The sequence below is a fragment of the Octopus bimaculoides genome, chromosome 2, assembly GCF_046866305.1.
Source record: "Octopus bimaculoides isolate indiv1 chromosome 2, ASM4686630v1, whole genome shotgun sequence".
NCBI classification, from domain to species: domain Eukaryota; kingdom Metazoa; phylum Mollusca; class Cephalopoda; order Octopoda; family Octopodidae; genus Octopus; species Octopus bimaculoides.
In genome coordinates, this window is record NC_142929.1 from 133,799,522 (window position 1) to 133,812,417 (window position 12,896).

The 12,896-nt window shown below is 35.3% G+C and overlaps 1 protein-coding gene across 1 annotated transcript in view; it reads right to left on the reverse strand.

Moving 5' to 3' along the window:
• Positions 1 to 12,896, reverse strand: part of LOC106867967 (potassium voltage-gated channel subfamily KQT member 1) — a 251,801-nt gene that overhangs the window by 31,350 nt on the left and 207,555 nt on the right. The window contains exons 5-7 of the mRNA XM_089347720.1: positions 9,560 to 9,656; positions 4,958 to 5,098; positions 94 to 204 (exon numbers count right to left, since the gene is read on the reverse strand). Coding sequence (XP_089203846.1) covers positions 94 to 204; positions 4,958 to 5,098; positions 9,560 to 9,656 — 349 coding nt within the window. The remainder of the gene's footprint in view (positions 1 to 93; positions 205 to 4,957; positions 5,099 to 9,559; positions 9,657 to 12,896) is intronic.

Below are 12,896 nucleotides of genomic sequence, written 5' to 3' on the forward strand. Positions count from 1 at the left end.
ATATATACATATATATGTAGATATTGCAAAAAGTATAACACAAACAACAGAAAAAATAACATAGTATGTAGTTTGTATAAAAGTTTAACTTACTGCTGGTAAAGCAAAAAATGAAATTGCGAAAACAGAAAAACATGAGGCAACAATTCGTCCCATCCATGTTTGGGGTACTGTGTCTCCATATCCAATTGTGGTCACTGTTATCTGCAATAATGATAATAATAATAATAATAATAATAATAATAATAATAATAATAATAATAATAATAATAATAATAGTGATGATGATGATGATGATGATAGTCATTATAATTGTGTAGTTTAGGCACAAGACCAGAAATTTTAAGGGATAGGGATTTGTTGAAACCATACAACTCTATACTTGACCATTAGATTATCAACTCCTGAAAGGATGAATCATGAAGTAGGCTTTGGCAGGATTTGAACTAAGAACATAGCATGCCAGAAGAAATTTCACAGAATGTTTTGTCTTATACATTAACAATTTTATCAGAAAGAGAAAAATATGTATAAGTATGTTGCTACTGAGATTCTAATATATTAGAATTTTAAAATACCATAAGATATTAAAATGTATGATACCTCAATACTATTCTACAGGGTGCAGGTATGACTGTGTGGTTAAGGAGTTTTCCTAACAACAATGAGGTTTAAGGTTTTGAATCCACTATGCAAGACTTTGAGCAAGTATTTTCTGTCTTAGCTGTGAGTTGACTGAAGCCTTGAAAGTGAAATTTGCTACATGGAGAATGTGTAGAAGACAGTCAGAGTGACTGTTGCTGATCTTGGATGGCAGACTGAACCTGTCCCCCAGATTAACACCACCATCATCTAACCCTTGATTGTACCCTCAGTGTAGTTCTGCCTATTGTAAATATTTGGATCAAACCTTTAGTCTTTGGGTAACTTTCTCTCTTTCTTCCAGACTGTCAGGAGTGGATCTTACAATTTTTGTCATAAATCTGCATATTAATGACACTTTCAAGTGTTTTTATAGAAAAAAAGCCCAAAAAACTGTTTATGAACTTATATCCAATCTCATTAGAAAACAATTAATCATAAATATGGAAGATATTTTTCTAAGAAACATTTATTTTTATAATGTAAATTTTCTTAGATGTCGACAGCTAATTATCAGACAACCAGCTAAAAGAAGAGAAATTCCTATCATGTTGCCAGCATAACATTGCACCTGTGATCAAAACACAATGTCATGCCTGTGACCAAGACATATAAGTGGTGTTTACACTTGAAAACTGCTGATCGTTTTACAATAATTGTTTTTATTCTTACAATAATTGTTTTTATTCTTACAATAATTGTTTCTATTCTTACAATAATTGTTTTTATTCTTACAATAATTGTTTTTATTCTTACAATAATTGTTTTTATTCTTACAATAATTGTTTTCATTCTTGCCAAATCAGATTTGAGCCAGTTGCAGCCTCCCAACTTGCCAGTTCTCAGTCAAACCGTCCAACCCATGCCAGCATGGAAATCGGAGATTAAACAACGACAATGATGATGATGAAAAATTTCTCTTTTAATTGCTTTTCAGTTACTTAGTCAAGGAAGAAAGAGCAGAGCCCATGACCCTTATTATTTTCAGGGTCTTTAAGACCGGTAGAAAGAAGGGAGGTGGTTATCCTTAAACTGGAAGCCTGGTTCAAGTGCCTCTTTCCAACAAAGTGAAATCTACTAAAGGCGTACAAGGACCAGGTTGTGGTATTAAGCTGAGGGACATATCAAGTCTGCTATTGGGTTGGACATGATAGGATTTTGAACTGAAAATGCAAATAACCTGAACAAATACCACAAGACATCTTGTCTGATATTCTAATACTACTCAGTTCACTGTCCTGGATTGGTCCTATATTTATCAACCCCCAAAAAGATGAGCTAACAACCACATAGTTTCAGGTTCTCCCCACTGAGCGAAACCTTGAGAAAGTGTTTTCTACTATAACTCCTGGTCGATCAATGTGGAAGAGGTAGACCCAGGAAGACCTGGGATGAGGTGGGGAAGCATGACCTTTGAACATTGCCTCTCAGAGGCAATAGCAAGTGACTGAAACCTTTGGAGATATACTGTGCTTGAGAAGATCCAGCAAGCCAAGTGAGATCATAGCTGTGGCCAATGCCAGTGTCGCATAACCAGCCTGCTTAAAAGTACTCTTCAATCACTAGGCAATATGCTGTGCTTGAGAAGACCTGTCGAGTCAAGTGAAATCGTTTTTGTGGCTGATGCCGGTGCTGCCTGACTGGCACCCATGCTGGAGGCACATAAAAAGCATCATTCGAGCGTGGTCAATACTAGTGCTGCTTGACTGGCTCCCTACCACCGGCACATAAAAAGCACCCACTACATTCTTGGAGTGGAAGGGCATCCAGCAGTAGAAACCTTGCCAGATCAGATTGGAGCCTGGTGCAGCCTCCTGGCTTACCAGTCCTCAGTCAAACTATCCAGCCCATACCAGTATGGAAAGTGGACATTAAACAACAATGATGATGATGATGATGGGCTTCTTTCAGTTTCCATCTAACAAATCCACTCACACGACTTTGGTCGGCCTGAGGCTATAGTAGAAGACACTTGCCCAAGGTGCCATGCAGTGAGACTGAACTTGGAACCATGTGGTTGGGAAGCAAGCTTCTTACTACATAGCCAATATATAAATCTGTTGAATATCTTCTTTTTCAGTTGATCTTATTTATTTATGGATTATGCAAGAAAATCATTCATAATATTTTGATAAAAGAAGAAATATATCTGTGTTGAATTTTGTAATTTGTAAGCAACTTTATTTAAAGTGTAAGATGGAAACTAGAAATAAACAAAGTGTTATTTGAAGTGAAGTATTATTTTCTTGAAACAAAAGAAATAATGTTGTAAAATTAGCAAGATAAGAGAAACTAAAACACACAACACACACACACTCTCTTTCTCTCTCTGACACACATACACACACACACACTCTCCTTCTCTCTCTCACACACATACACACACACACTCTCTCTTTCTCTCTCTCACACACATGCACACACACACACACAAACACATACACACACACACACACTCTCTCTCTCTCTCTCTCTCTCATACACACTCACACACACACATGCACACTCACACACACACATGCACACATATAGCACAACAGCATTTAGCAAAGAAACAATCATTTTGTGAGCAAAATATGCCTACTTTTGTTGTAGCAGTTTAAAAAAAGTCTAGACTTTACATTACAAAATTTTCAGCATCAAGTATGCAGCAACGGTTATAGTAATTATTGTAGGATGTCACTTGAAGGAAATACAACCAATACAATTCTCAGGATATTAAAATATTCAAGTAGACAAATTATTTGATTTACGTTTATTTCAGTTATCTCATGTTTTCTTAGTTATGACATTATCAACAATCATGTGTTTCTTGTGAGATTTTCAGTAAATTGCTGCAAGCTTCTTCCAACACCTAAAACTGTGATCTGAAGATCATATGAGCAATGGAATTAAATAATTCAGCCAGCTTGAGATATGTTGAAATAAATTTGCATATAAAATTATAAAATAAAATTCAATCATAAATCGTTGGGTCATTTGGGAACTGCTGAAGATTTCTTGTTTAGCTATCATCATCATCATCATCATCGCCATCGTCGCTGTTCTTATTGTTGTCATAGTTGTTGTCATCATCATCATCATCATCATCATCATCATCATCATCATTTTCATTTACTATCCATTTTCTATGCTGGCATGGGTTGGATGGTACAACAGGAAACCAGCAAATCAGAGAATAATGCTGAGCTCCAACGTCTGCTCTGGCAGGTTTCTACGGTTGGATGCACTTCCTAATATGATATTTAAATTTTTTTTGTTGGCACTCCGTCGTTTACGACGACGAGTGTTCCAGTTGATCCGATCAACGGAACAGCCTGCTCGTGAAATTAAAGTGCAAGTGGCTGAGCACTCTACAGACACGTGTACCCTTAACGTAGTTCTTGGGGATATTCAGCGTGACACAGTGTGACAAGGCTGGCCCTTTGAATTACAGGCACAACAGAAACAGGAAGTAAGAGTGGGAGAAAGTTGTGGTGAAAGAGTACAGCAGGATTCGCCACCATCTCCTGCCGGAGCCTCGTGGAGCTTTAGGTGTTTTCGCTCAATAAACACTCACAACGCCCGGTCTGGGAATCGAAACTGCGATCCTATGACCGCGAGTCCACTGCCCTAACCACTGGGCCATTGCACCTCTACGACATTTAAATACACCAAAGCTTAAACAATTATCAACACTTTACCAAGTTCAGTTAGAATACTTCCCACATATCTGGTACAGTGCTGCAACAATATGTACAGACAGCTTGGATTGTATTCTTCCACCCCCTAAAAAAGGCCTCTTGACTCATTAGCCTGAAGCTGTTTGTTATTTCACTCCAGCCTTTGAGCCATAGACATAGTGTCTCCTTTCTCTGTTGCTTTTGTGCTGCTACAAAAGGAATAAGGGGTAGTGAATGTGGATAGATTCAGTGCCAACTCTCATGCACTTATGTCACGATAGGAGAAAAGTAGAGAGTTAAGGGTGGTGGCAGGGAGGATTGAATATGGGTAGATTCAATCCCAATCCTCATGACAGGTAATATGGTGCAGTGTTTATGAGAAGCTGAGTGATAGATAAGATGGTAAAGAAGATGTGGGGCAGTAGTTGTGAAGTTAACAGAAACACAATTGTGAGACGCTGACGCAGATATATTATATCTGATGCATGATTTCTTTTTTGCCAGTACATAACCACAAAACTATTTAGATGCAAAAGTGAAATTAATTCTGTAGAAATATCTGAAACATGAAGGTAATTCTGTAGATATCTCCCTTGCTTTAAGTTTTATACAAAATGCACAAGTTTGTTTACGATATGTCAATCCATACTTACCACACCCCACCAAAGTGCATCTGCATAACTGCTAAAAGCTGACTCTCCCTCTTTGTTGCTGTTATCTTTCTCAGCAAGGTAAACAAAATAGGATGAAAATATTAGCCCCAAGAAACCAATGTACAGTGTAGTTATTAGTTCCTGCAAATGGAATAAAACGAAATATATTAGCAAAAATATCAATGTTTGACAGACAGTGCTTAGCACAAGTTTTATAGTGCGAAGTAGATGAGAGATACTCACTCACCAGGAAAGTAAGTAGAACTAACAGTGGTTGTGTTCCAAAACTATCTGATGCCTATTTTCGATAAATTGTAGAATAAAGTATCTTGCTCATAAATACATTAAAAGTTTTGCAGCATACTTGAGCTTACAACTTAGAAGTCAGTCATTCAATACCTCATTTAATTGGCTATTGAACCTCTGCAGTAAATATATAATAACCAAGTCAGTGAATGTATTTTGAAAACTGGTACTTACTCTATTAGTATCTTTTGCTTAACCTCTAAGTTATGGGTACAAATACAAAACGACCAGTTGTCAAGTGGTGATAGTGCGGGGAACAAATAGATAAAAAGACACACATTTATATATGCACACATACATACATACATACATACATGCATATATACATACACATGGAAGACATTACGCATGTGATTAGTAGCTGTCCTAAAATGTTGTCATGGTACTACCTCCCTATGTGGCACGATGTAGTTGCTAAAACAATTTACAATGCCATCTGCAAAAAAGACTCCTGAAATAAAATCCCTCTGTTATGGAATACATTCATAAACACCAACTCAAGGAATACTGGTGGATATTTCCATCAAAACTTCTGTCAAATTTAAGCATAACAGGCTGGATATTGTTGTTTGGAACAGAAGGGCAAATGTATGCACCATCATAGAGGTTAGTTGCCCTGCAGATATAAACATCTCTTAGAAAATCAAAGTAAAAGAGGATATCTATGGACAACTATTCTGAAACCTCCAGCTTCTATATCCAGACTATGAATTCATATTCATACCAATAACAATTGGAGCACTAGGTTTTGTTAGTAAATGCTTAAAGGAGAATCTGGATAAACTGGGATTTTCAGAAAGAGAAATTGACTGGCTGATTCGCACATTACAAGTCCAATCTGTGAGTAGAATAGTACCACGTTCCTACACATCTTTAATGTATATATGTATACATATAGTTATAGGACAGGTACATTCTTCAACAATTTATAGATTTGTATATAAAACTTTCTACGTTAAAGGGTTAAAGCTTGTGGAGGCCAATTATCAGAAAACTGAGTTGTGATCATTTGTTTCACTAACAACATATTTTTTCTGTTAATTCAAAACTGAATGGTCTCTTATAAATGAATAGGATCTCTCTATGCAGCTGTTCAATCTGACATTTATTAAATAATCCTTTAACAGTACAGATGGTGGTTTATCTATTGAGAGTAGGCTTATCTGTCAAACAAATATCACAATGATAACAACAAAAATTATTTGAATGAATGATGATGATGATGACAACAATGAAGATGCTGTAACCATTGCCAATGTTTGTTTCAATGACAAGAATAAAGATGAAGATTATTTCTTCTAAAGTACAAGATCACTTATTGTAAGGGAAGAATATAAGAGAACAATTGGTTGAATTGATTTCTTAATATCAGTATTAATACTCCTGCTTTTCTGTCTTTCTCTCACTACTGCAATGAAATATTGTGTTATGAAGCTAGGCTGTTCATTCTGTCAGTGATAATGATACTGCGTATTTTGCTCTTTGTCAAATCACTTACTTTCTTAAGTGCATGTTAGTGACATTGAATTTATCATAAGTGGAGTAAACGTATATCGTAGCCTGGGAGTAATATTTGAATGTCTGAATATTTTTTCTTTCACAACTTCTGCATTGCAAATATTCAAAGTCAATTCTATTCATGTAAGTTTTTCAGCAATACAGAACTACCATAATCTTTTTACATAGTCTGTGCCTAGCTTTAATAGCTGCTTCTCAAATTAATGAAGGTTTTTGAGATTATCAGCAGTGTGTTTAATTTTATAGTATTTTCAAAGATCCTCAAACATGATATCTCTCTATGAAAAGTATCTCTTATCCTACTCTAATTTTATATAATTTAAAAATTTTAACCTATCTCTTTTGAATTTCTCTCTGGAAACCTCCCATCTTTTCACCCCCTTTCACTATTCTTACTTTCTGTTCCTTCTATACATATATTCTTATGAATGATCATCACTTCTGTAAAGAAATTCTGTTCATTGTCACATCTCCAACTTTATAAAATGTGTGTTGGCTTTCATGTAAACTTGCTTCTTTTAAATAGTCTCTGTTTTACCACAAATTTTTTTCTAACAAATTTACTTTCTTAATTTCTACACAAATTCTGTTCTGATATCCCTCTTCCCAATTTATATACATCTATTTATGATTCACCATTTCCTCCTCTCTCTCTCTCTTTCTGCTGATTTTACTCATTTACCTATCTTTCTGATAACTCTACTAATGAGTAATTTACTCTTAGGTAAAGAACTACTTTAGGAGAAACATGTTTTAAAGGTAAGTTACTAAGAAATAAAACCCTGAGCTAGAGCAGATGACACCATGTACCCTGTAAGATATAAATATATATTTTTTTGTGTTGCTGTCATGATAAAATGCACAAACCCTATTTTTAAAGGGTGAGAAGTAAGTCTAACTTGTTCCCTGATTTATTCCACCTTCTGCATAGGGTATCTTTACAGTGTCACCAGCTTTCAGACTTGACCTTTATTTGAGGATAATACAGTCTCTACTTTGGACTATAACTTCACTTGGCTGGTGCCACTTATAAAATAGGTTCCCTATAAGTTGCATACTGCCAGGTATATTAGGGGCTGGAACACATGTATAATTCCTTATTAAGATAAGCCTTATCTTATATCTTGTTTCAATCATTAGACTGTGGCCATGCTGGGGCAGCACCTTGAAGAATTTTTAGTCAAATGTATTGACCTCAGTATTGATTTTTTTTTTAAAACTTGGTACTTATTCTACCAGTCTCTTTTGCCAAACTGCTAAGTTATACAGATGTAAATACAGCACCGGTTGTCAAGTGGTGGTGGTGGTGGTGGTGGACAAAGACAGACACAAAGACATGCACATAGATATGTATATATACATATATATATACAACAGGCTTCTTTCAGTTTCCATCTACCAAATCCACTCACAGGGTTTTGGTCAGTCTGGGGCCATAGTAGAAGACACTTGCCCAATCTGTCATATAGTGAGACTGAACATTGAACTATGTGGTTGGGAAGTAAGCTTTTTACTACACAGCCACAAAGGGCTTGACCCAAGGCTTTCGTAGACAGTCATAGATTAGTGAAATTGATAATGATTAGTATTCTGCTTGAACTGTTGCAAGACAATAATTGTTGAGAAAACATGTGCAGGGAAAGAATCCCAGAACATTGATGTTTTGGTGTAGAGGGATTAGGTGTAGTCATTAACGCAAGGTTTAAGGATGGGGTAGATTAACACAATATAGGCGATGGGAAGAAGAGAGCTGAGTCAGGTGTGGAAGTGGTATGAAGTCAGTCAGATTTAAGGAACAGAGGCTACTGAGGTAACAGTAGAAAAGACAAAGTGAAGAAACTACACATCTCTAGTACAGAAGTTGGAGTTTTTTTACCCTTCATCAGTAAGTGCCAGATTTTGTGAGGCTCACAGTGATCTACATAGTAATTAGCAGCAACCTTATTTCCTCTTCAATGCTTTACCAAACATTTTTTTACAACCATGTCAAAGTCTGTACAATGGAACAAAAATAATCAGTTGGGCAATTCCCTGTCCACTATACTAATATCAAAGAATTTTGGTTCAAATCTGCACCCTACCAATCATATCCTTTAAAGATAACACATGTTATTTTGGACTACACTTTCTCTTGGTTCCATAGAAGTTGCATTCAAGGGTCACCCTGGGCAACACAATCTAGCAACGTTAACTGACTTCACATCAATCACATAAAAACTTGGCTTCAGATAGACTAAAGTTCACATCTTCAAAATAAGACTCATTTTCCTTTTCATCAATAATTACAAATAAGGTTCAAAACAAGCAAGCAAAAAACCCACCAAAATCTGGAATTCTATTGATTACAATGATAACAGTTACAGTTGATATGATCAATGAAACAGCCTACTTGTGATATTAACATGCAAGTGGCCGAGCACTCCACAGACATGTGTAGCCTTAATGTAATTCTCAGGGAGATTCAGCATGACACAGAATGTGACAAGGCTGGCTCTTTGAATTACAGGTACAACTCATTTTTGCCAGCTAAGTGAACTGCAGCAACATGAAATAAAGTGTCTTACTCAAGGATGCAATGCATCACCAGAAATCAAATGCATGACCTTACAATAGGGAGTTGAGTACCAGAATCACAAAACCATGTACCCTCACAAGTAAGCAATCACTATACTCAACAACATAAACATTTACAGCAACTCAATCAACTTTCTATTCACTCTGTCAGCTGAATGCTTTCATTCATAACATCACACAATATTAGATAACATGTCATCTTACCTGTCTGTGGATGTAAACAACAGAGCCAAGTAATCTCCAGGTACCTCCCTGTCGGTCCACATGTAGCATTCGTAGAATCTGGAGAAATCGAATTCCTCTGCAATTCAAAAATAAAAAAAATTAATCAAGTTATATCGATATAGTTGATATAAATCATGTTAAGTTAGAATAGTCAAAAGAAGAATGTATAGTCAACCCAGTCAAATACTACAGGGTGTCTGGGTACATGGGAATTAACACATACTTTAAGAAATTATTATTTCTTATATTTAATTGTTTATGTTATGATTTTATTTACTCCATGTACCCAGACCTTGTGGACACCCTATAGTATATAAACAGGAGCTTATTTTGCTTTTATTCAGTAAGAAATTGAAGATAGAATAAAACTTGCTGCTTCCATTTCCAAAAACATAAGCATCTTCTGTGTAATGCACCTGTAAAACTATAGTTATGTATATTATGATTACAACTTACTTTTGAGTAATGCCATTGTTTGATTGTTCTCTTAAACATGAGCAGCATGGATGTGGCTTTTCAGTCCTGTAAGGGACTTGCGCTCTTTTGCACAGATGCAATAACAATAGACATCTCTGGCAGAAGGTGTTCAGAGAACTTACCACCCATGCTGACCCAGGTTTTCATTTCATCGTGGAAATTTTCATTGAATGCTTTGCCTTTCTTGACCACAGCCAAAAATAATATGCAACACATACATACACATACATACAAACATACACACACATAAAAAAATGCATTAAATACAAATACACACACAAATGCATAAAATACATACACACACACACACATACACAAATGCATAAAATACATACACATATTGTATGTGCATTGCTAATAGTAAAGTCCACCTGTGAGATACATAGCAGCTTTTACCCAAGCTATATACATAAACAATAAACTCTCTCCTATCTGGAAGTTTACTAAATAACTAAATTTTCCAGATATTTGAGCATCACTCTTTAAATTATCAGAGCACCTTACAAAACCCATTAAAACCCTCTCTATGCATTGATATTATCATTAGTATTTTGAATATTGTAGAAATGAGAAAAATATGAAGAAACGATATAATTTAAGTAAAAAACAGGTTTTGTTAATCTAATAAAATATAGGTATTGTCAATGCTGTAAGATAAGATTAAATATTGTACTTTGAGAAGCAAGAATCCATTTTAGATAAAGTAGAAACTTACTTTGTTGTAATGATATTTAATTAATTAACATAAATTAGCACAAATTTTTCTTACTCTAATTAACCCAATATCTGCTCTCTTCTTTGGTCACGTCTCAGAATGAGAAGATTGGATATGGCTGTGTGGATGGTGGCAATAGGCACAACTGTCTGGATATTGAACCTGTTTTGGTGACAGTACTTTTTGGTATTGGAGGCAAACATATAAACACACATGCATGCATGTGTAGGAATATACACACATAGATATCACAGACAGAGAAAATGAGAGAGAGAGAGAGAGAGAAACAGAGGGGAGAGAGGGAGGAGAGAGAGATGTTGAAATATCTGATGTCAAGTAATTCAATGTCAATTCAGCGATGCCAAATAAGCAGAGTCAAGACTGCTGTTCCAAGACATCTCATATGCCTTATGTCATGCTTTGTCTTCACCGATGCACATATCCCCCTACTTTGTGCAATAGACTGGTTTAAAACCCCACAAAATCAGCCTCATATGCCTCTGCCATAAAAGTTACCATTGCCCACAATTTTCTCCAAACACATTGACAAGTCTCAGATTTTACACTATGCCATGCGAAGATTACACTAGACTCAATGTAATTGAGTAGGGTGCTATTTCTTTTGATGGAAGGAAAAACAGATGAGTAGGCTGTCAAATGGCTGGACAGTTGGGTAGATGGTCAGACAAAGAGATGGATAGGTGGGGGGAAGGATGGTCAGATGGATGGATAGATGGACAATAGACAGACAAACAGATTGAAAGATGGATAGATAGGTGGATAGGATGGATAGATGAATGGAAAGATAGATGATAAAAAGTTAGATAAATGGATGGATAGACAAACAGACTAGACCTAATGAAAAAGAGTTAAAACATGTTACTTGTAAATTTGGAACATTAGAGTGTAGCACGTTTTTACATTTTTCAAATCAACCAGATTATCTGTTCTAAAAGCAGTAATATATCCTTCACACTATCTAACTATTTATTTTTTACTTTTTCTTGGAATAGCAAAACCTATTTTTCAAAGTTGCATAAAGAATTTTATAAAAAATCTAAATTCTGAAAATATTAAATTTTCTTCTTTTATCCTTAAGGGCCAGTATCTCATGTGAGACAAAAGAAATAAAGATTGTGTGCATAGACAGTGGATGATAGTTTTGTTATTTTGGGAGATTGTTATTTAAAATGAAATGTTGGAAAGGTATTTAAAATGTCAAGAAGTATTCTATCAGATTTCTTCTCAGTGAAAATATACAGGAAATTTTTTAATTGTTTAACTCAAAAGTTCTACCAAAAAAACTTAAAATACAAGTTGGATGGATGGATTAATTCATGTCTTTTGCATTCTCTTAAATAAGATATACCTTTAAAAGAAAATTAGTTTCATGTTAATGCGAATATTAAAACTCAAACTGCTATATTTTGGAAAGTAGACTTGACATATTCTGAAATCCACAAAGAACTGAAGAAGAAAACAATTCCTATTTCTCATTCTACCATAAAGAGACCAGTTGTACACTTGTAGTTAGGAAGTAAGGGTACAGCAAGCCTAGGACTACTTCAAGTGCAAATAATGGAAGACTGAGATTCTTGGTTATTTAGCAAAGAAAGAAAATCTTACAGGAACTGTCAAGATGAGTTAGAACTTATGAAACCAAGATTGTTTCTAGAAGAACCATTACAAGAAAGTTGAAAGATGCTGGGGTTTTTTTGGCTTCTCTATACATTTTTGCCTGCATGCACGTATATGTGTGCATCTTTGTCTTGGCAACCGGTGTTGGTGTGTTAGCATCCCCATAACTTAGTAGTTTGGCAAAAGTGACAAATAGAATGAGTACCAGACTTTAAAAGAATTAATTATTGGGGTCAATTCGTTTAGCTAGAAATTTTTTCAGGCAATGCCCCAGCATGGCCACAGTCTGAAACAAGTAAGAAGGAAAAGGTATACATATATATATATATATATATATATACGCACACACGTTGTTCCATAGCAGATGGTCAATGAAAGTATGATAAACAATTTTCCTATAATATTTGATGGGCTAAGAAGTTTGAATTTTAAATTAAGGAATAAGGAAACAAAAAAAAAAAAAATGCATAGAATACACATATTTTA